The sequence below is a fragment of the Cajanus cajan genome, chromosome 1, assembly GCF_000230855.2.
Source record: "Cajanus cajan strain Asha chromosome 1, NIPB_CcT2T_4, whole genome shotgun sequence".
In the NCBI taxonomy this organism is placed as follows: Eukaryota; Viridiplantae; Streptophyta; class Magnoliopsida; order Fabales; family Fabaceae; genus Cajanus; species Cajanus cajan.
The window spans coordinates 49,275,714-49,300,880 of record NC_138517.1 but is presented as its reverse complement, the minus strand read 5'-3'; the positions used below and the strand labels follow the sequence as shown (position 1 = coordinate 49,300,880).

General features: G+C 36.9%; 1 protein-coding gene across 1 annotated transcript; it reads left to right on the top strand.

Annotated features, from left to right (window-relative positions):
* On the top strand, positions 1 to 1,444 carry LOC109790874 (membrane steroid-binding protein 2). Its single transcript, XM_020350120.3, has 2 exons — positions 1 to 434; positions 1,002 to 1,444. Exons 1-2 carry the CDS (start codon positions 115 to 117, stop codon positions 1,279 to 1,281), a joined length of 600 nt encoding a protein of 199 aa, XP_020205709.2. The 5' UTR covers positions 1 to 114; the 3' UTR covers positions 1,282 to 1,444.
* Positions 1,445 to 25,167: the final 23,723 nt, after the last annotated feature.

Genomic DNA, 25,167 nt, shown 5'->3' with positions numbered 1-25,167 from the left:
TAGTAACCAAAACGATCAAATCCAGAGTTAGGTAGCTTCCATTCCAACTCCACCTACCCACGCCCACCACTCTCCCTTTTCCACCACCCGCTGAGAGAAGGGTCCATTTCAGCAATGGGTTTGTACACAAGCTTCATGGAAGAGATAAGCCTCTACACGGGGCTATCACCCACCGCGTTTTTCACCATTCTCGCTATGATGGTTGTCGTTTACAGAACCGTCAGCGCCATGTTCGTGTCCCCCCAAGACTACAACAAACCCCCCGTCGTTTCGGCCCGAGCCCACCCCCGGTTCGACCAGCCCCAACCGCCGCGCGAACCGGTTCACTTGGGTGAAGTAACGGACCGCGAATTGCGATCCTACGATGGCTCAGACCCGAATAAACCCCTCCTCATGGCACTCAAAGGCCAGATCTATGACGTGTCCACTGGCAGGTACTTTCACTAATTTCTAATTTTGATAATCCAAATAAATACTTAGGATTACATATGATGCGAGAGAAGTTTGGAGAGTTTAATTTATGGGGATGGGTTAAAATTAAGTAGTTATAAAAAGATAAAATGGTCGAATAAATGTGTATACGAAATAAGTTTATTGTCTTTATTATAGTCTAAAGTTTTATTTAGTAAACATTTAATAGAATTTTTTATTACGTTATTATTAAAGAAAACTTTAATTTTGATTAGAGAATAACACTAATGATATTACATAGGAGATCATTACTAATAATATCAAAGATATTATATCTAAGTTTTATGCTGTTATAAAATATTTTTACACAAATATCCAATAAGAATTTTACCTTATCGCCATACCCATGAATTAAACTCCTGATTCATTAGTATAAAAACTGAAAATGGGGTTGCTTCTTGTGATCTTGTGATGCATTTCTTTCACCTCTTAAAACCTATACATATTGAGTGTGTGCTTGCTTGGTATGAGTCATAAAAAGCCCTCAACGAAGTGAAACTGAGAGACTTTAGTTGATTATGTATATGCAGGAACTTTTATGGTCCCGGAGGACCTTATGCAATGTTTGCAGGAAAGGAATGTAGTAGAGCCCTTGCACTTCTGTCATTTAAACCTGAAGATATTAATGGGAACCTTGAAGGTTTAGAGGAGTCAGAGCTCACAATTTTAGAGGACTGGGAATTTAAATTCATAGAAAAGTATCCAAAGGTTGGCCAGCTAGTTTCAGAGCAAAGAACTCAGCAAAATGAGGTCAAAGAACATATTCAAGACAATTTGGACCCTAATGAATGCAAGGAGGAAACCAAATAGTAATCATTGTGTTGTATAGTTTGCGTGTATATCCGAGGGATTGTTGTACCTTAAGCAATTTGGTAGGGGTACTGAATCACTATGGTTCAAGCAATTTGGTAAGGGTATGTTTGTTAATACTTTTTCCAAAATATTTAAAAGAAAACAAAGTATGTAGGAAAAATGAATTTAGTTTTTTCGCAAGTTAAAACTAGTTTATGAACAAGTTTTTAAAAAAAAAGTTTTGAGAGAAGTTAATATGAGAGAACTTTTACACATTAACTTATACATGCATAAGATAATTTTTGTTTATAAATTTTATTTTATTTTCTTCTTTTACAAGTGTTTTTGAAATAAATTATCCAAAGAGACTTTAAGTAATGTCAACGAGTGTTGTATTAATGTATATTATTAGTCCGAGAGATGGTAGCCATTTCTTCAACATAAACCTAGGACTAGGAGGGGCGATAGCATCAGGTCCATAGTTGAGAGTGTGCTCAAAAAATATTTTAAAAAATTTATTATAAAGAAAAATTCAAATTTCTTTTACAATGACATTTCAATTTCAACATATAAAAATAAAGTTAATGAAATTTTAATATATACCAAAAGATCAAACACTTGTTCACACACGATAGTTTTTTAATCGACATTTATTTAATTAATTACGAAAGAAGGAAATATGAATTAAATGTTTCTAGTTCTTATAATATACTTGTCTTATGTTTTTAATTCTTATAATTTTTTTTGAGTTTGGTTTGGTTCCTATAAAATGTTATTTTTCAATTTTAGACTTGATGTTATTTTTAAAGTTCTTATAAAATGTAATGTTTTGATAAGATTCTAATAGTATCTTATATTGTGACTTTAGTCATTGATTTTCTCAAATAAATATTTGTAACATCATCAATAAATAATGTATAAAATGAAATTTTGTAATGAACAAATCAACAATTTTTTTTATAATGATTAATATCATAAAATTTATACAGTACGGTGACTCAAAATATATTTAAATAAAAAAATGCATGTAATAAAATGTGTCATTTTTAATAAAAATAAGTATTTAATTCTATATATATATATATATATATATATATATATCAAGAGAGAGGGAAAAAAAGGCCTATGCCTATTAGTTCATCCTAGGCCCATGAATTGTGGCCTACATAAACCTCTTGTAATTGATCAAATTCATATACTTTATTTGATCATTATTTACACATCCCCAATATCTACATATGTAATTACTACATATAAGAAACATTCCCTTTCTCTATGCTCATGGAGAAAATGAAAATCTAATTATAATTTGTTGTACTAGTACTACTTTGCATATTTTGGTATTTATTATTGTCTTAACAAGTTGTAAAACACGATAAATTATTAGGTAATGATAAATCATACGATTTTTAACCAATTTTTGCATCACATGTAATTAAAAGACATAAATGTATGTCATACATCGATTAGTTGGAGCCAATGGACCATAGACACTTGATAGTTTTTAATTACCTAATAATTTCTTGTAAAACACACTCTTCTTTTTTGATATTGGGAAGTGATGGAGGAAGTCCATGGGTCAAGGGCCCAACTACTAGGGCTATGGCAAGGAGGATACAAGAGGAATGGGTCCAAGCTCAAGGAAAGTCCATCACATTGTTTTGTTGGGCTTTGACCCAAGCCCAAGTAGATTAGGAGTAGTGTAGGGTTGGGTCTTAGAGCCTTGTAATTTTTTTAGGCCTTGTATTCACGACCATTTAGCTTAGGATTTCATTTGAAGGTCATTTGAATTTAGGGTTATTTAGGTTGCATGTGTAGTTGCATTATAATGTAATGAGATTCACATTTGGTGTGCATTTCGGCCATGTGCAACACATGCACATGGTGTGACCGAAATGCAACTCAAATGGAAGTCTAATGACATTCCAAATGACTTGCACATGTGGTGATTCGAGTTTAGGCTCCAAAATTTGAATTTTGAATTCAAATTTTGGGCGCCTAAGGTTAAGTGAACCCTACCTTAGTTTCACTTAACCTTAGGCTAACCCATAGTTACCTTGACCTAATTTTTCTCTATAAATTCCTTATGACCGAAACTTGTAGGCACTTTTGGAATTAATTGATGAGTTTTCTCTCCTTAGAAATCTCCTTCTCTGAAAGTCACACCTCCTAAACTCTACCCTACTTGAGCTCCTCTCCTTGTAGAGTTAGGAACTTTTTCTTCTCCGGACTTGGCTAGAAGTAAGCCTAGGTCACATTGAAGCTACTTGGAGTCTTCTTCCTTGAAGTTCTTCTAAGGAATCCGAGAAGCTTTGGAAGTGTTCATGAGAATTCCAAGTGGAATCTCATCAAGTGGTATCAAGAGCATTCGGTTCTTCAAGAGATAAGTCATTATCTTGTCTTTTGAATTTTGGATCCGTGGTTATCTTCTTTTTGTGTTCATCTTGTGTTCATCTTTTTCCTTTTTTTGAGTTCTTGTCATTTAGAGTTTAATCCTTCCTAGATCTAATTTTTGCCTTAAAATTTGATAGATCTAGTATCATGTTGCTTGAATGATTCATTTATGCGCCTATGACTATATGCTTCCATGAATCATGCTCCAATTCTCTTGCCTATTAGGAATTTTCTGCTTATGAGCTTTTTGATTTGTTTGAGTCATAATTGAATTTTATTCGGTCATTGCATGTTTGAGTCCATTTTATTTTTAAATCCATGTCTAGTAGTAATGTGTAGTTCTTGTTGTGTTCATCTTTTCTAGCTATGCTTGTTGAACCGTTTTGAATTTTGTTTGAATTGCATCTTGAAATATTTTATGGATTTGGCCGAGATCCTTAGTTTTGGTATGTGCTCATAATTTTTTTTGTTTCAAGTTGAGTTCATAAACTACTACTAGTTCATTAGTAGTTTTCTTAGAAATTTTAGGTTTCTTATTCTAGAAAATGTCTTAAAATTTTTCTCCCTTATCCGTGAGTTTGATCTTGTGTGTTTTGGATGTGTGCTGAAAATTGTGTTTACATTCAAATTGAAATTTGAAATTGGAGCCAAAAACCGTGCATGTGCTAAACCAAACAAGCAAGCATACAAAGTATGTTACATGTTCATTACATTTTAACCTAATTTGGTTGACATTTGGAATTCAAATTTGAATCCGGTTTTTGGTGTTTCTTTTAAGTATGACCGAGACTATTGTGTGCATATTGTATTAAAAGAAAAAGGAAACTCCTATAAAAAAAAATTATAGAAGAAAGATCCAAAAGAAAATGCAAAGACAAAGTGATTAAAAAAAAATGCAACACCTAACTCTCAAAAGAAAAAGCCATTTAAGGAGTTTTTGTTTACAAGTCTTCTCGGTTTGTCATTTCTTATTGTTCACATAACATTTTCAGCTTACATGTATTGAGTGTTTTGGTTTTATGAATCAATTCTAGAACCTTTCTTAGGTCAATTCTTTCTTGTCCTAGCCATTTCTTGTCTTGTGTCATCTATCTTGTCTTCTTCTACTCTACTCTTGTCTTCATTAATTCTCAAATTTCTTTGCTGTTCATAATCATTGTTTAAACTCAAGTGTGACCTATGTTTGACCTAGCCTATCTCCCTAGAAGCTAGTTATACAAGGTTCATCAAAAGAGGACTAAGAAAAGGAGGAGGAAAGGACATAGGTGGCTCTCGGATTTGGCTACTAAAAAGCACAAACACTAAACACTTGTGGCTGGAAAATTTGGTGGTGGCTAGACTTGATCATCCGTGGAGATCCTTGGATTTTAAAATTTGTTTTGTAATTGAATTTAAAGAAAAAACAGAGGATTAGTGACGGATTTAGAGACCACATTTTTCTTGCTAAATTGAATTTTGTTGCAAAATTGGTTACTAATCCCTCACTAATTCTTGGTGGCTATTTTTAATTTCTCTTTAAGCCACTTGTTCCTTTGCTGTTTAGCTTTGTAATTACCTTGTAATTGGACATTTGAAGGAGTGTCTTGGGTGTGTCTTTGGTACACAACCATCTCTCCTTAAGAGTTCATTTTCGTTAGTACTTGGCGAGAGTGGTCCTTGATTGATCTTTGGTATCTCTCAAGCTCTGACCCTAGGACACGTTTAGTTAGTTTAATTCTTGCACTAATACTTGTTTAATTGCTTTCATTCGTCTAGGATATTGTAGTTCACAAGTCATCTAAATAAATTTTCATTGAAAAGAATTTTGGTAGAGATTAACTACAAGAAGGATTAGTAATTTTTACTTGAAGAGGCTTGGTTATTAAGTGGCTCTTAGTAGCTCACCTCCCTCCAAAGTTCAATTTGTATACTTAGTCCTCCAAGTACTTAGTCTTAACCTTGCATTAAAAAAAAATTTCTTTCAAAACCTCTTTCATTAAAAGAAACCTTTCTCCTATAATGGAAGAATTTTCTACTCCTCAAAGTGATAGTAATTCAAGTGATTACAATGACATGTCAAAAGTAACACATGAATTAAGATCACTTAAAATTTGGAAAGAGCAAGAGTCCAAACAAAGACTCAAAGAAAAACTTGAAAGGGAGGCTCAACTTGCTCTTTTAGAGGAAGAGATTCGTTTATTAAAGGAGAAGGAAGAAAAATTACACCACAAACACCGAAGTAGACATAGCTCACAAAATAGTTCAACTCTAGGAGAGTCCATGCATGATGATAGCCTAGCTTTAGGTGACCATTACCAACAACCTCCTAGAAGAATTCATAGGACCCCCAAGCCAAGGGAATCTCAGGTAGATCTCCCTTATTTTCATGGCAAAGATGATGTTGAGGGGTACCTTGATTGGGAGATGAAGGTTGAACAAATCTTCACTTGCCATCAAGTGAGTGAAGAAAGAAAAGTACCCCTAGCCACTTTAAGCTTCCAAGGTCATGCCATGTATTGGTGGACTTCCCTTGTTAGGGATAGGCGTCTCCATAATGACCCTCCAATTCAATATTGGAATGAATTAAGGAGTGCCTTGAGAAGGAGGCATATTCCCTCTTATTACACTAGGGAGCTTATCAACAAGCTCCAAAGACTCCATCAGAAAAATATGACTGTGGAAGAGTATAGACAAACGATGAAGTTATACTTAATGAGGGATGGTATTAGGGAGGAAAAAAACATTACCATTGCTAGATTTTTGAGTGGATTGACTTTTGAGATAAGGGATAAAGTTGAGCTTCTTCCTTATAGAGTTTTGAATGACTTGGTTCAACTTTGTATCAAGGTTGAACAAAACAATTTGCGAAAAGGTTTTAAAACAAGCTCATACTCATCTTCTTACTCAAAGGTTGATTACAAGAGGGAGGGCAAGAAAAACAATTTTGAAAAGAAAAATACTTTTGACTCCCCCAAAAATCTAGACAAGGGTAAGGAAAAAGAAAAAGACAAAAAAACAAACACCTCACACACTAGCACTAAGTCTAGTGACATTAAGTGTTTTAAATGTCTTGGGAGAGGCCACATTGCTTCTCAATGCCCTAACAAAAAGGTCATGATTCTAAGGGGCCAAGACATTTATAGTAGCCAAGATGAAGCTACTACTTCTTCATCTTCAAGTGAGGATGAAGAAGAAGCAAGTGAGGGAGAGTCATGTGAGGTCACTTACCCTTACAATGGGAAACTTCTTATGATGAGAAGGGTCCTCAATAACCAACCTAGTGATACACAATCCCAACGAGAGAACATTTTTCACACAAGATGTAATATTTCAAACAAGGCTTGTTCTCTCATAGTGGATAGTGGATCTTGGTGCAATTGTTGTAGCACTAGGATGGTTGAAAAGTTGGGCTTGACTACCACACCCCATCCCAAACCTTATCAACTTTATTGGCTTAATGATGATGGGGATATGGTGGTCAATCAACAAGTGGAAGTAGAGTTTTCTATTGGGAACTATCAAGATAAAGTCAAATGTGATGTAGTTCCCATGGAAGCTTGCCATATTTTATTGGGTAGGCCTTGGAAATTTGATAAACAAACTCATCATGATGGCCTAACCAATAAGATAACTTTCACTCACAAGGGTAAGAAGTTTGTGCTTCATCCTTTATCACCTTCACAAGTGATGGAAGATCAAGTACAAATGAAGGCCAAACGTGAGCAAGAGATAGGAAAACAAAAAAAAATTTAAAAAAAAACTTCTAAAAATTAGTGAACAAAAGGATTCTAGAGAGACTAGTGTTCCCTCTCTAGAGATAGTTCAAGAAGAGATTTTTTATTCAAAACCTTTACACAAAACCTCTCTCTTTCTTGAACCATCTTCTCATATCCTCATGTGTAGAGGAACACTCACATGCACTGCCACAAGTTCTTTGGACACTTCTCTACCTCTTGAAATAAAAAATCTTTTGAAAGAGTTTGATGATGTATTACCTAGTGAAGGCCCAGTGGGACTTCCAGCTTTTAGGGGAATAGAGTATCAAATCGATCTTGTGCCTGGGGCTAGTCTTCCAAATAGACCAGCCTATAGGACCAACCCACAAGAGACTAAAGAGATAGAGAAGCAAGTACAAGAGTTGCTGGATAAGGGTTGAATTCAAAAGAGTCTAAGCCCTTGTGCTGTGCCTGTCATCTTGGTGCCAAAAAAAGATGGAAAATGGAGGATGTGTTGTGACTGTAGAGCCATCAACAACATCACCATAAAATATAGGCAACCAATTCCTAGGCTTGATGACATGCTTGATGAATTGCATGGGTCATCCATATTTTCCAAAATTGATCTTAAAAGTGGATATCACCAAATTAGAATCAAGGAAGGTGATGAGTGGAAAACTGCTTTTAAGACTAAATTTGGACTAGAGAGGCATGCAAAATGGGTTGAGTACCTTGAGCAATTTCCTTATGTCATCAAATATAAAAAAGGCTCTACAAATGTAGTCGCTGATGCTTTGTTAAGAAGACATGTTTTGTTGAACATCCTAGGTTCTCAAATACTAGGGTTTGATGACATCAAGGAATTGTATGAGAAATACCTTGATTTTGCTAACTATTATTCTTTATGTATTCAAAAACCTTATCAAGGGTACTATATTTCTGAGGGGTATCTTTTTAAAGAAAATAAACTTTGTGTACCCTAAGGATCTATTAGGAAACTCTTGGTCAAGGAGAGCCATGAGGGTGGGCTCATGGGGCATTTTGGAATTGAGAAAACTCTTTCACTTTTGAGAGAGAAATTCTTTTTGACTCATATGAAAAGAGATGTTCAAAGGTTTTGTAGCAGTTGCATTGCTTGTTTACAAGCAAAGTCTACCACCAAACCTCATGGACTATACACCCCCTTGCCCATATCCAATTCTCCTTGGGTAGACATTTCCATGGATTTTATCCTTGGTTTGCCTAGGGCCAAAGAGGAAAGAATTCCATCTTTGTGGTTGTGGACCGTTTTAGCAAAATGGCACACTTTATTCCATGCCACAAAGTGGATGATGCAAGCAACATTGCTAAATTATTCTTTCAAGAAATTGTGAGACTTCATGGGTTACCCAAAACTATAGTCTCATATAGAGATGTTAAGTTCCTTAGCCATTTTTGGAAAACTCTTTGGGCAAGGCTAGGAACTAAACTTCTATTTTCTACCACATGTCATCCCCAAACTGATGGGCAAACTGAGGTAGTGAATAGGTCTCTAGGGACTATGTTGAGGGCAATCCTCAAAGGCAATAAAAAGTCATGGGATGACTATCTCCCTCATGTGGAGTTTGCCTATAATAGAGTGGTTCACAAAACCACTAACATGTCTCCTTTTGAGATTGTCTATGGTTTCAATCCTCTTACTCCTTTGGATCTATTGCCCCTACCAGATGTTGCTTCCTTTATTCATAAAGAAGGCACATCTAGGGCTGAGTTTGTTAAAAAATTACATGAGAGGGTTAGAGATCATATTCAATCCCAAACTAAAAAATATCAAAAATATAATAATAAGGGTAAAAAGGAAGTTGTCTTCAAGGAAGGTGACTGGGTTTGGCTACACCTTAGGAAGGATAGGTGTCCTTCCAAAAGAAAGTCAAAGCTTAGTCCTAGAGGAGATGGACCCTTTCAAGTCCTTAGGAAAATAAATAATAATTCCTATGTCCTAGATCTCCCTTCTGAATATGGTGTTAGTCCTAGTTTTAATGTTTCTGATCTATCTCTTTTTACAGGACTGGCTGCCCAAGAGGAGGATGCTTTGGATTTGAGGACAAATCCTCTTCAAGAGGGAGGGGATGATGGAGGAAGCCCATGGGCCAAGGGCCCAACTACTAGGGCTATGGCAAGGAGGATACAAGAGGAGTGGGCCCAAGCTCAAGGAAAGCCCATCACATTGTTTTGTTAGGCTTTGACCCAAGCCCAAGTAGATTAGGAGTAGTGTAGGGTTGGGCCTTAGAGCCTTGTAATTTGTTTAGGCCTTGTATTCACGGCCATTTAGCTTAGGATTTCATTTGAAGGTCATTTGAATTTAGGGTTATTTAGTTGCATGTGTAGTTGCATTAGAATGTAATTAGATTCACATTTGGTGTGCATTTCGGCCATGTGCAACACATGCACATGGTGTGACCGAAATGCAACTCAAATGGAAGTCTAATGACATTCCAAATGACTTGCACATGTTGTGATCCGAGTTTAGGCTCCAAAATTTGAATTTTGAATTCAAATTTTGGGCGCCTAAGGTTAAGTGAACTCTACCTTGGTTTCACTTAACCTTAGGCTAACCCATGGTTACCTTGACCTAATTTTTCTCTATAAATTCCTTATGACTGAAACTTGTAGGCACTTTTGGAATTAATTGATGAGTTTTCTCTCTTTAGAAATCTCCTTCTCCGAAAGTCACACCTCCTAAACTCTACCCTACTTGAGCTCCACTCCTTGTAGAGTTAGGAACTCTTTCTTCTCCGGGCTTGGCTAGAAGCAAGCCTAGGTCACATTGAAGCTACTTGGAGTCTTCTTCCTTGAAGTTCTTCTAAGGAATCCGAGAAGCTTTGGAAGTGTTCATGAGAATTCCAAGTGGAATCTCATCAAGAAGGCATGGAAGTTCAATTGGGTCGGTTAGGCCTCCAAAAGGGGAATGAGGTTTGCACTGCCCAAGTCCCCTTAGACGTTTTGGTCACTAACATCATCTTAATATGGAATGTCCTCCTCTTCTACGACAAAAAAATACCCTATAATGGTGGTTACAAGAAAAATTTTGGTTGTAGTAAAAACAAAGCCCACACTACTTGTTATCGTCAATTTCGAGATAAGAGAGGTGTTTGTACTTAAGTCGAGGTTGTCGTGTAGGTAACAATGGTGGGGTCTGTTGAAGGGGAGATGATTGCAAACATGGTAGTGGATAGGAAGAGTGAACGTCTATGAATGTAAGGAAGGAGAAAATGAAGTTGATGGATGCAACTTAGTGAACTAAAATAGGTCTTGTATTTTTTTTCTCATGGAGTCATGCAAGGCCTATTGCTTATGATAATAATGTGCAAGGCTGGTGGGCAAGGATTTCAAGTTTAATCTCTAACTTCAATCCCCAAGTAATGCAACCCAATAGGAAACAGGGATTTAACCCAACAATATGGTTAGCTAGAGCCTTTAAGTCGCTCAAGTAATAAGCAACTGTGGAGTTTTGGGTAAGTTTGAAAAGCTTACCTCTAGGGTCATCAAAGGTTGTAGGAGTGAACCATGTCTGTAGAAATTGTGGCCATAAGTGGATTTGGTTGTCATGATACATCCATTGGTACCTTACAAGCACACCATCAACGTAAAATAAAGCAACATTGATCCATTCTTCAGTAGGGGTGGCATGATGATCAAAAAACTAAAAAATTTGAAAATCCAACCATAAGGATCTTGACCTCGAAATAAGGAACTTCAAGCTTCAAAAATGTCACTGAGGGGAAATAATATTGAAGGAAGAATCAAATGAATTTGCAGTTGAGTATCCTTCCAATGTTGATACACGATTTGAAATGGCATCCATGCGATCAATCAAGGATGACTACAAGGAAGTCAATCTTGCACAATATCATTCAAATGGTCAAGTTGTGAACTGGAATTGGAATTCTTAGATCGGTTGTATTACTATTAGGCATGTTGCAAAAGAGTGAGAGATAGTCTTAATGAAAGCACCAAATGATAGAGGATGAATTCTTTGAATTTGAGGTCGAAGATACCTCCACAAATATGAGTTAGGATTCGTTGATATTAGGTGTAATCCTAAAAACTTATGGTATTTCCTATGATGCAAGTTTTTGTTAAAATGGTTTTCATATATACCCATTTGCTAAAAGCCAATGATATTTTGCCACCTGTCCCATTTATGAAAAGAGATGGCCAGTGCCTCGCTTCTTTTTTTTTGGAATAGTCAAGGGGCTGCTTTGGTATTTCAATTGTTTCTTTTAATTTTTTTCAGTTGCTTTAATAACGATACAAAACGGCAATGTAATTCAAATTGGCTAGATTGTTTTTTCTAGGCCTATAAAACAAGATAGAGGGAGGGACGCTACAAAAAAAAAGAAGAGAAGACCATTAGCGGTTTATTTCTAGTGATCACAATAAATTGCCAAAAAAAAACTTTACAATTATGGCAATTATGTAAACCGCTACAAACATACATTTTTATTGTAGTTTTCTAGGGGTTTAATAGCCACCACAAAAGATTAAATATTTTTTATTATTCTTTTTTACCTTTACTGACAAATGAAGTGTGTGTGACACCTTAACATCTTCTACACGTGTCACATAAGTTACTTTAACTCATAAACATTATATGCATTGGCCAACTTATCATAAAAAAAAAATCAAATAAATTAGCATGAATAATCAACCAATGTACCTCATTGAATAAAAGTGTGAGAATAAGTAGTAGAGTTGAGGCAAATGTTACATGAAGCTTTTTTAGCCCAAATATCCCAATTACTATAATATGCATCAAATGTAAGAGCTATAATAGAAAGAAATTCAAGCTTTATATAAGAACTTTAGTAATCACAAAAGAAACAAATTTTTAAACGCACTATGAAGCCTTCTACCAAGTTTCATCTTTATATAACTATCTGTGACACCCTTACTACCCCAACACATATTGTAATAATGAAAACTTAACAAAAACAATTTTCAATTTCGGTAAAAGGGTTCACATGAGAATCTTCAAAATTATTCTTCAATAACCACAACGATAAAAATGAAACGTGAGAGTTTACAAATGATTTTCAAAAATAATATTTACAATTCTTATTCCATATAACAATCTATGTCCTAAAGAAAATCCTCTGCCCCGATGTCACAATATCAGAGCATAACCACAACTAAACCGTTAGCATTCTAGATGTCACTCGTAGTCGGATCTTCCTCACCTAAAATATCCACAAATCGCACGGTGAGAAAAGAAAACATCTATATATATAGCACATAAGAAAACACAACATATTATCTCATTATAACTTAATATTCATAAATATTTCAACATATCGTATTTCAATCAATCATACATCGTCATCACGTCATAATTCTCAATCACACCAATCATCACAAATCTTGCACTTCACACTATGCCAAGGTCACGCTACCCATTTAACAATCTCAGGCCGTGCTCACCCCTGATATAACACTGTGCCAAGGTCACGTTATCCCTATCCCAGGGCCATGCTCACCCTTGACATGTTAACCAAGGTCACGATACCCACGTAACAATCCAGAGCCGTGCTCACCCCTGATATAACACTGTGCCAAGGTCACATTATCCCTATTCCAGGGCCGTGCTCACCCCTGACATGTTAACCAAGGTCACGATACTCATGTAACAATCCAGAGCCGTGCTCACCCCTGATATAACACTGTGCCAAGGTCACGTTATCCCTAACCTAGGGCCGTGCTCACCCCTGACATGTTAACCAAGGTCACGATACTCATGTAACAATCTCGGGCCGTGCTCACCCCTGGTCATAGGTGTGAAGAACCACAATCACATCTCATTCATATCCACATTCACATTCACATCCACATCCACATCCACATCCACATCCACATCCACATCCACATCCACATCCACATCCACATCCACATCCACATCCACATCCACATCCACATCCACATCCACATCCACATCCACATCTCAATTCCACAATACATACACAATCCACACAAAATGGTGATTCACATACCCCTCAAGTAATTCATCATCTAGATCATCAAATAATATAACAATAACATTCATAAACTAATATGACAAACAACAGAATTATCAATTTAATATAATTTTAACGTAAACAGTAAAATCCTCAATTGTTCCAAAACCTAACTCACAGACACTTTTCTACAATTTCGTTCTCCCTCTCAGATCATCATTCTTACAAATTATTAGCATATCTATAATCCTCAACACATACAGAATCTAATGGGATCCTCAATTTCTCAAACAGAAATCATCCAATTTTTCACAACCTAACTTACAGGCACTTTTCTATAATTTTGTTCTCTCTCCCAGAGCATCATTTTTTACAAGTTAAACATATATTCGTAATCCTAAATATATATAGAATCACATAAGATAATTAATCCTCCAAACAGAAATAATTATAAAATTATTCATAACTCTAAGGGCTCTTCCTCTACCCAATTCCCTCATGTAACTCTACATATAAATAATCTCCTTTTCCCCCGTACCTGGATAAATAGGAACTCGGGCAGAAACTCCTCCTCTTTTTCCTTAAATAAGGATCGGAACTAAAACTGGAGCAGAACCTCATCCTCTGAGTCCTCCTTGGTCTTCAGAGAGAAGAAGAGGAACGAAAGAGAGAACAGAAGAGAAGAGAGAGTGAGAATGAGAGGTGTGTAGAAATGAGAAGATTTGAGGCCTATTTATAGGATTTTTCGCCCACCTACCACTACGGCTGTCGCCACCGGCCCGAAACGGGCTTTCGGCATTCGCGAAGGATGGTTGGACTCTTTTATTTGTTTAAAAATATGGATTGCTAGAATGACTTATTCTCAAACTGAGACCTTGTCAAACGAGCAATTTTATTAAAAGGCTCACCAATCCATATTAATCCCAAGCGGGACCCTCCATGGATTAGCGGTTTTTATAAAAAGGAAGGGTTCATGGAGTCGCCACCAATGTTTTACTCAAAACATTGGAAAAAGAAGCTTAAGGCAATCGATTCAAAAATCGACTTCGGCCATTACAACCAGAGTCGGGTAAGGGAGTCGGTTACGTGTGGGGAAGGTGTTAGCACCCCACAACGCCCCTTTCGGGTTCCCTATGACAGATTATTTCTAAAAATAATAGTGCAAAATTACTAAATTACCCCTATTTATTCTAAGCAATTATAAATTAACTATCTACATGATGACAGTTTAATATGCACACAGAAAGCAGTAAAAGAAGGGATTTTTAGAAAAGAAACCTCTTGAAGCGTGCTTTTTATATATCAAGTAAAACTGGGAAGCTTTTTGGCGTTCCCTCGCTCTACAAGCCCGCTCACTCCTTCCTAAAAATAATTTTTGACTATGGAAATCCGGAGGATTTCCCTTCGACTAAGTTCGAATCTCCAAGCTAAATGCTCGGAATTCCAGAACTTCGTCGGATCGACTCCCAGAGAGATTTCTAGGGCAGAACACTGCTCAAAAACCCCAGAATACTCAAGGAGGGAGTCAAAACTGTGTGGAAAAGTGTCCAATGACGTCCAATTGACGTCATATTTATAGGGATGAGGCGCAATACGGCCTCTGGGGGTCAATACGGTCCGTATTGAAGTTTTGAACTACAATACGGCCGTATTGAATTCAATACGGCCGTATTGAAGTTCAAAAAACCTCAATACGGCCGTATTGAAGTTCAGTGCAGCCGTATTGAAGTTCAGTGCAGCCGTATTGAATTCAATGCAGCCGTATTGAAGTTCAGTGCAGCCGTATTGAATTCAATGCAGCCGTATTGAAGTTCAGAAACTTCAATACGGCCGTATTGAGTTCAGTGCGGCCGTATTGTAGTTTAAAATGTTCAATACGGCCGTACTGAACTTCTGGGAGGCCGTATTGGGCTTCATTCCCTCCACTTTCTTATTTTTTGCTACTCTAAGACCTCTAAACCTACAGATTGTCGTCCTAGGGTCTTCCAGGGTCTTCCAGGAGTCCTTCCGGCTGACTTTCCTTCAGTCTTCAAGAGTCTTCAAGCTTTATTTCCGACCCGGACAATTTTAGGGGTCTACAGCTGCCCCCCCTTTACTTAGTCAAACGGCCTTTTGGTGTACCGTTTGATAAGTAAAGGAGTTGACCCAATTGTCCGGGGAATGTGCCATCCTTCTGACTTGTAGTGTCTTCAGGTGGGAAAATTGTTGAGTAGCCTCTCCAGGTTGGTGCATACCTCCGCGCTTCTAGTCACTTTGGTAGCATGAGTCTTGCCCTCTCCAGGGTGAGTTTGCCCTCTCCAGGGTGGCTGAGTTTGCCCTCTCCAGGGTGGCTGAGTTCGCCCTCTCCAGGGTGAGTTTGCCCTCTCCAGGGTGAGTTTGCCCTCTCCGGGGTGAGTTTGCCCTCTCCAGGGTGGCTGAGTTTGCCCTCTCCAGGGTGAGTTTGCCCTCTCCAGGGTGACTGAGTTTGCCCTCTCCAGGGTGACTGAGTTTGCCCTCTCCAGGGTGAGTTTGCCCTCTCCAGGGTGGCTGAGTTTGCCCTCTCTAGGGTGAGTTTGCCCTCTCCAGGGTGACTGAGTTTGCCCTCTCCAGGGTGAGTTTGCCCTCTCCAGGGTGACTGAGTTTGCCCTCTCCAGGGTGAGTTTGCCCTCTCCAGGGTGACTGAGTTTGCCCTCTCCAGGGTGAGTTTGCCCTCTCCAGGGTGGCTGAGTTTGCCCTCTCCAGGGTGAGTTTGCCCTCTCCAGGGTGACTGAGTTTGCCCTCTCTAGGGTGAGTTTGCCCTCTCCAGGGTGGCTGAGTTTGCCCTCTCCAGGGTGAGTTTGCCCTCTCCAGGGTGACTGAGTTTGCCCTCTCCAGGGTGAGTTTGCCCTCTCCAGGGTTTTGAGATAAGTTTGTCTCCACAGTCCACGATGCTGCTTCGACGATTTGTTTTTGATTTTGGTGCCGCTGAGGGCTGGATAACGCAGGGATCCGTCTAGGGGATGTGCAGTCATTCATAGGTTCTTGTGCCCCAACTTGCATTTGCATAGTTGGTACCCATGGGGAATTTCTGACTCCTTGGGGTGCAGACACAGATGCTCTTCTTGAATTGAGCGATGCCTTATGTTTGGCTGACGTCCTTTGACGTTGGTGGAGTATCCCGGTTGTCCTTATTCGGGTGTGTCTTTTGATTTTTTTGATTTTTGTAGCCTCTGTGTAGGCTGTTATCCGCTGGGGATTCTGGATGTTGATTTTTGATTGACCTCTTCTGTTAGGCAGATCATCTTGACGCTTGATGTTTGGCTAAGAGCCGGATTCCACTTGGGGAATGATTATTGATCTTTTGATTTTCTCTTTTTGAAGAAGTGCCTCTGAGTAGGCGAATTATCTTGATGTTCGGTGTTCGGCTGAGTGCCAGATTCCGCTTGGGGAATGATTATTTGTCTTTTGTGATTTTTCTTGAGGGGGTGCCTCTGAGTAGGCGAGTGGGGATTTAAAGTTTATATATCCCAGAGTATTATTTAGAAAGCCTCTTCAGGCTTAGCTTCACTCATCGCTTGAGTTGGAAAGCTACCTTCCACTGAGGAAGTTTAAGTCCTTTCGACTTGGATATTCTGTTTAGATGATCAAGCCTCCCTTGGGGAATTTTTGCTGATCTTAGTTTGATAGCTTTCACTGGGGAATTTGGCCCGTGAGTGGAAGCTGGGATATCTCTGGGGAGTATTATTTCGGCGAGCCTCTCCAGGCTCATTTATTCTGTACAGTTGGGGAGTATTATTTCAGCAAGCCTCTCCAGGCTCAATTATTTTAAGAGGGAGTATTGTTTCGGCAAGCCTCTCCAGGCTCAATTATTCTGAGAGAGTATTATTTCAGCAAGCCTCTCCAGGCTCAGTTATTCTGAAGGAGTATTATTTCGGCAAGCCTCTCCAGGCTCAATTATTCTGATGAGGGAGTATTATTTCGGCGAGCCTCTCCAGGCTCAATTATTCTGAGAGAGTATTATTTCGGCAAGCCTCTCCAGGCTCAATTATTCTGTATGATGAATTGGTTTTTTGTTCAGCCCGAGAATGCGAGCTGAGACGTCTTTTGGAGAGTATTATTTTGGCAAGCCTCTCCAGGCTCAGTTATTTGTTGGATTTTCTGTATTTTGCCTTTTTGTTGATTTTGGCTTTTTCTGTGTTTTTGCCTTTTTTGTTGATTTTGGCTTTTTCTGTGTTTTTGCCTTTTTTTGTTGATTTCGGCTTTTTCTGTATTTTTTGTTGATTTTGGCTTTTTCTGTATTTTTGCCTTTTTTGTTGGTTTTGGCTTTTTCTGTACAGAAATGTCTCCGAGGAGTATTATTTTGGCAAGCCTCTTCAGGCTCAGTTATTCTGAGAGAGTATTATTTCGGCGAGCCTCTCTAGGCTCAATTATTCTGAGAGAGTATTTTTTCGGCGAGCCTCTCCAGGCTCAGTTATTCTTGAGAGAGTATTTTTTCGGCGAGCCTCTCCAGGCTCAATTATTCTGAGAGAGTATTATGTTGGTCCCTACGGTTAGAATCTAGAAGGGGGGGTTGAATAGATTCTATGTTATTTTTCCTTTTCTTCTTTGCTTTCTAAATCTTTACCAAACAAATCTTGATTTAAAACAAACCTTTAAACATAAAAGGTAATTCAGAGTTATAAATGCACAGCTTATCCAACAAGATTTGAATAACAAGATATGTAAAGATTGAATTTATCAATTACCAAGAATCTTTAAAGTTCAGTTTCTGCAGATAATGTTTTTCTTCATCAACATTAATCAAGAAACTTATACAGAATGTAAAGAGTGTAAGGGTTAAGAAAATCATGCACCAAGATATATACTGGTTCAGCCATCCAAAGGCCTACATCCAGTTTCAGATTTAGATACACCTCTAAATCCAGTCAAATCCACTATTGATATTCTTTACAAGCACCCTGCACAAGCAATATCCAATCAATGAATTTAACAAGCAAATCTTGACACCCACAAGATTAACAAACCATTTCTTGACTCCACAAGAAACATATAACCCAAGAATATTGATCCCACAATATCCTACTTGAGAAAAACCTATCTCAAGATTTCTCTTTACACAACTCTTCCAGAGATTCTCTAATCTCAAGAGTTAAAACCATCCAAACAATAAAAGATCAGAAACGAGTACACCTGTTCGTGTAGATATGATCTTCAACAACGTAAACCAGTTTAGAATGAATTTTCTATATGAACTTCATCTTCTTGAATTGATCTTGCACACTTCTTTTTCCAAAAGTTGATTTTCAGCAGATATGATCTTTCTTTCTTTTTCAGAAAATCTTTTTCTCTTTTGCAGTAATGTGTATTCAAAAAAAACTTCTTTCCGTGTGTGAAAATTCTCTCTTTTCTCTTCTTTTTTCTTGTTAAAAAAAACTTCAGTTTTAATCTTATTTAAAGACAATTTTCATGTGCAAGGAAACAGTTATTTCAGTTATATTCATAACAGAGATAATCTATTACCTGTGATGGTAATCTATTACCACGAGTTAGAATAACTGAACTAATTGTTTCAGCTCCTGTTTTAATCTATTACCTAACATGGTAATCGATTATTCCAGTATCAATCAGTTTTTCAACATGAGTCAGGTAATCTATTACCAGTTCAGGTAATCTATTCCTTAACTCAGAAAATTTCTGATGTTTTCAAGTTTTCATTTAAAGTCTCAAACACTCAGTAAATTAATACTTCATGTTCTCAACAATGAATGAAATAAGAAAAATGAGTATTATGATATTTTCACCTTCATGTTAATTACTAATTTTTAACACATAACAAACAAACACATACAAGCCTAATCTTTTAAACAATCAATACATTATCCTTTTGACATAGGCTTAAAATAAAAAGCAACATGAACAAAACATCAAAACTAAAACTTCTAGGGAACATCTTCCAGATGTAGATTCTTCAATCTTCAACAATCTCCCCCTTTTTGGTTTTGATGAGCCAAACTCTTCATGTTGACTTTCACAATCATCATGTTGTTTTGTTTCACTTGTTTGTTTGAAATTTGAACTTGAATTTGAACCTGCATATGTCTAGAACAAAAACTTCCATACAAAGCATTATGCAGTTCTATTTCCATTTCTTTCTTATACAATACATAAACAACCATATAAACATTTAATCAGTTTCTCATGAATTTCTCCCCCTGTTTGGCTTAACCAAACCAAAAAAAACAGAGTAAACAGAGAAATAACATGATACTTATGCAACAAAAACAACAAGCACTTAATAAGACTTTCATCATATAAGCATTAAAAATGTTCAGAAGCATACAAATACTACAACTATTACAAACTTTAAGTCTGAAATATAAATCAAAGTATTTATGCAGAACAAATTAAAATGCAGTGCCTAAAATGTAATGCATAACTAAAGTTCTTCAGGGTAGGGTATGTTCATCGCATCCAGTCGTTCAGATATAGATTCAAAACAAGCCTTCAGCTCTTGATAATCTCTTCTCTGAGTTTCTCTGATGTCATCTAGCTTTGCCAGAACAGATAGCTCAAAAGTAGAAAGAGGCTTGGGCTCTTCAGCACCTTCCTCTTCTTCAATTTGAACTTCAGGTTGAGACGGCTCTGTAGTCTCAGCAGTAGGAACATCTTCCTTTGCTATCCAACCAGCATCTGTTTTCACTAGCTTCATCATTTTCAGAGCTCTATCCTTGATATCATGAACATCTCTGGTGACCTCTTTTGCTTCACCAGTTAAGGGAACTTTATAGAACACCAATACCTTGCTTATGAACACAGCATATGGACACTTGCAGTCCATTAACCTCCTTGTCTTTAGCATTATGTCTTCTACCACATATACCCAATCAACTTGAATGTTGTTCTTAAAAGCTGCGAGCAGTGCCATATCTTCTTCACTGATTTGTGCGTGATTGCTCCCCCTTGCTGCCAGAATCCAGACAATTACATAATGTAGGAGTCTATCTTCCATTCGTAGACCTCCAGCATTATATGTAATTTTCCTCTTTTCTTTTCTTTTGTATTCTTTATTAGCCTCCCAGGCTGAAACATCCCTCAGCATACTCATAAAAAACGTATCTTTATCTATTAAGAAATTTTTCATCTTTAATTCATTGAAGGTAGGTTTAATACCATTTCTGGTTAATCCACCAATCTTCAAAAATACATCAGCAGATAGAGTAACTTTTATTCCTTTAACTTCTGAAACCAAAGCACCATTTTCATCTTTTCCCAAATTTGAGTAAAAGACCCTAACAAGATCAGGGTAGTACAGTCCACTTAACCCAACAAATTTGCTAACTCCTTGACTAGATAACAGAGTAGGAAATGTAAAACCTTGCTCTATAAGCCAAGACGAGTAGAGTACCTTTGGAGCCACAATGTCTTTGCAAGCAAAAGACTCATTGAAAGTTTCCTCTTGAGACTTCCTTGTGAACCACGAATGAGAATATTCTTCTTCAGGTTCTGGACGAGAGGACTCTTGTTTCTTCTTTTTAGATGTACCTTGACCTTGAGTAGTAGGACGAGGGTAATCTCTGTTGGCTATGTGCTTTACACGCTTTCCTTTGCCAAGACTTTCCATGAATGGGGCTTAGGGTTAGGTTTTGAAATAGATTTTGAGATAGAAAAGGGAACCAGGGGTTTCGTTCGTTTTAGTTTGAAGTAAAAATGGAGAGAGTTTTGAATTAATTTGAATTCGAAACAGATTTAAAGAGAGTTTTTGAGTAAAAAAAACAGGGGTTCGCGTCAGGTAATCGATTAACCCAGTTGGTAATCGATTATCTCGCAACTGAAACAGGGTAATTATGCAAGTGAGTGAGTGGTAATCGATTAACCCGCATGGTAATCGATTATCACAGTGGGTATGCATCAGAAATTGCATCAAAGTAGCAGAGGTAGTCGATTACTGAAAATTGATAATCGATTACTGCTGTTGATTTTTCAGCAATTTCTTCATTTCTTCCAATGGTAATCGATTAACCCGATAGGTAATCGATTATCACAGAGAAATGTGTGCAGATACAGGGCATACTGTGTTTTGTGTGATTTCCTATTATGAGTGCACATACATCAAGTTTAAACCTATAAGTGCTTAGCAATTTCATGCATATTCACACAATCATACTTTAATTATGAGATTTAGGATAGATTGGACTCACTAATGATACCAAGATTGGTTCTTAGCTTGAAAAATCTTTCCTTTGGTAGAGGCTTTGTAAAGATGTCAGCAAGTTGATCTTCTGACATTATGAATTTGATGTCACAGTCTCCTTTCTCTACATGATCTCTGATAAAGTGATGTCTAACTTCAATGTGCTTAGTTCTTGAGTGTAGAATAGGATTCCTTGAAATGTTAATTGCACTTGTGTTGTCACACTTCAGTGGTATGTGATCAATCTTCAAACCAAAGTCTTGAAGTTGATGTTTAAACCAAATTGACTGAGCACAGCAGCTTCCAGCAGCTATATACTCAGCTTCAGCAGTTGAGAGTGCTACACAAGCTTGTTTCTTGCTCTGCCACGATATGAGACATTCTCCAAACGTGTGGCACGTTCCACTTGTACTTTTCCTATCCAATTTACAACCAGCAAAATCGGAGTCAGAGTAACCAGTTAAAGATGGAGAAGTACCTTTAGGATACCACAATCCAACATTGATTGTGCCTTTCAAATACTTCAGTATTTTCTTTACAGCCTTCAGATGTGATTCCTTTGGTTTTGATTGGAATCTAGCACATACACATACACTGTACATGATGTCAGGTCTGCTAGCTGTTAGATACAGAAGAGATCCAATGATCCCTCTATACATTGATTCTTCAACATCTTTTCCTGCAATATCACTATCTAGATAACAATTAGTAGACATAGGAGTATTTGATATCTTACAATTCTCCATATCAAATTTCTTTAACAGTTCTTTGCTATATTTAGTTTGATGTAGAAAAATTCCATTTTCCATTTGTTTGACTTGTAGTCCTAGGAAGAAGCTTAATTCTCCCATCATAGACATATCAAACTCCTTCTGCATATTGGAAACAAATTCTTCACAAAGAGATTGGTTAGTTGATCCAAATATTATATCATCAACATAAATCTGAATCAGCAGAATATCTTTTGATTTTCTCTTTATGAAAAGAGTTTTATCAACATTACCTCTTTGAAAGTCATGAGTTAGTAGAAACTTACTTAGCCTTTCATACCATTTCCTTGGAGCTTGTTTCAGTCCATACAAAGCTTTCTTGAGCTTGTAAACATGCTTAGGTAATTTGCAGTCAACAAAACCAGGTGGTTGATCTACATAAACTTCTTCATCAATTAAACCATTTAAAAATGCACTTTTCACATCCATTTGATATAGTTTGAAATCAAACACACAAGCAAATGCAAGTAAAAGCCTAACAGCTTCTAATCTAGCAACTGGAGCATATGTTTCACCAAAGTCTATACCTTCCTGTTGATTGTATCCTTTGGCTACTAATCTAGCTTTATTTTTAACTATAACACCTTCTTCATTTAGTTTGTTTCTGAAAACCCATTTTGTACCAATGACATTCATATTCTTATTGAAAGGAACTAAAATCCAAACATCATTTCTTTTGAATTGATTCAGTTCATCATGCATGGCCATTATCCAGAATTCATCTTTTAATGCATGTTCCACACATAATGGTTCAATTTGAGAAACAAATGCCATATCATCACTTAGAAGATTGAAAGAGTGTCTAGTAAAAACTCCCTTATTTATATCTCCAAGAATGTTATCCAGAGATAGATCTTTGGGTTTCCTCCATTCTTTGGGTAGTGATGTGTCTTCAGATGGTGTTTTCTGCTGTAGTTCCAGTTTTTCTTCTTCTTGTGTAATACTGTCACCTGTCTCATCTTCATCATTAAGAGATTTTCCTTTTTCAAGGATGTTAGTTTCATCAAAGGTAACATGTATAGATTCTTCAACAGATAAGGTACTTTTGTTAAAGACTCTATATGCTTTGCTAATTGCAGAATATCCAATAAAAACTCCTTCATCAGCCTTAGCATCAAATTTTCCAAGAGTGTCTTTTCCATTATTCAGAACAAAACACTTACAGCCAAACACTTTAAAATGTGAAATGTCAGGCTTTCTTCCTTTGTAAAGCTCATATGGTGTTTTCTTTAAAATAGGTCTAATCAAGATTCTATTTAGAACATAGCATGCAGTGTTTACTGCATCAGCCCAAAAGTATTTTGGTAAACCATTTTCATTTAACATGGCTCTTGCTAGCTCTATTAGAGATCTATTTTTCCTCTCTACAACTCCATTTTGTTGAGGAGTTCTAGGGACAGAAAAATTGTGATTAATACCATTTTCTTCACAAAAAGTTTGAAAAGATTCATTTTGAAATTCACCACCATGATCACTTCGCAAAGATTTAATTTTCAAGTCCTTTTCATTCTGAATTCTTTTTGAAATGATTCTAAAGGCTTTAAAAGCATTGTCTTTATGGGATATAAATGCAACCCATGTGAATCTGGAGTAGTCATCAATGAGAACTAAAGCATAAGTGTTTCCACCTAGACTTTTGGTTCTTGATGGTCCAAAGAGATCCATGTGCAAAAGTTCCAGCGGTCTAGAGGTTGACATAACTTTCTTTGATTTAAAAGAAGCTCTAGTCTGCTTTCCCTTTTGACATGCATCACAAAGTCCTTGTTTAGAGAACTTGATCTTTGGAAGACCACTAACAAGATCTTTAGATGCAAGTCTATTTAACTGATCTGCATTTATATGTGCAATGCGTCTATGCCATAACCATGTTACATTATCATGTGATGTGAGACAAGAATTGGATGATGAATGCTCTAAGTCTAAGATGTATATGTTATTGACTCTTTTTCCTATAAGCAGGACTTCATTTGATTCCTTATCACAAACCATACAGCATTGATTATTAAAAGAGATATTGTAATTTTTGTCACAAAGCTGGCTAATACTAAGCAGGTTATATTTGAGACCTTCTACATACAGGACATTTTCAATGAGAGTATTGGAATTGTTACCAACACTGCCTGAGCCTAGTATTCTGCCTTTGTTGTTATCTCCATATGTTACAGATCCTCCTTCTTTTTCCTGTAATGAGATAAATTTGCTTTTATCTCCTGTCATGTGTCTTGAGCAGCCGCTGTCTAAGTACCACATTGATTGCTTTGCTCTCAAGCACACCTGCAACACAAGTTATTCAATTTGATTTTGGTACCCAATGGATCTTGGGTCCTGGAGAATCAGTGAGTACATAATCTAATTTCTTAATCCATTTATATTTTCCACTAGGAATGCCAAATTTCCTTATCATGCATCTGTAGTAGTTATGACCAGATTTCATACAATAGTTACATGAGTGGGAATTAATGGATTTCATAACATTAATATTCTGTTTTTCTTTATCCTTTGCTTTTAATGCAGCATACAATGTTTCACAGTTCTCACATGGTGACTTTAGTTTAGAGATATCTGAAAGTAGTTTCCTGTTATTATTCTCTAAATCAGAAATTTTATCTCTCATGTGTGTCATTTTCTTTTTGTAAACATTATTTGATTTTTCTAATTTCTTTGCTTCAGCATACAGTTCAGCAAATGCATTTTGCAATTCATCATACGAGTCAATAGATGAGTCAGAATCATATACCTCATAATCTGAATTATGTTTGGTCATGAGACAGAGATTTGCTTCCTGATCCTCATCACTATCACTTGAAGTTGTTGAGGCATTCTCTTCCCATGCTATGTATGCTTTCTTTTTCTTTGATCTGAACTTTTGTTTCGTCTCCTCATTCTTTTTCAGGCTTGGACAGTCA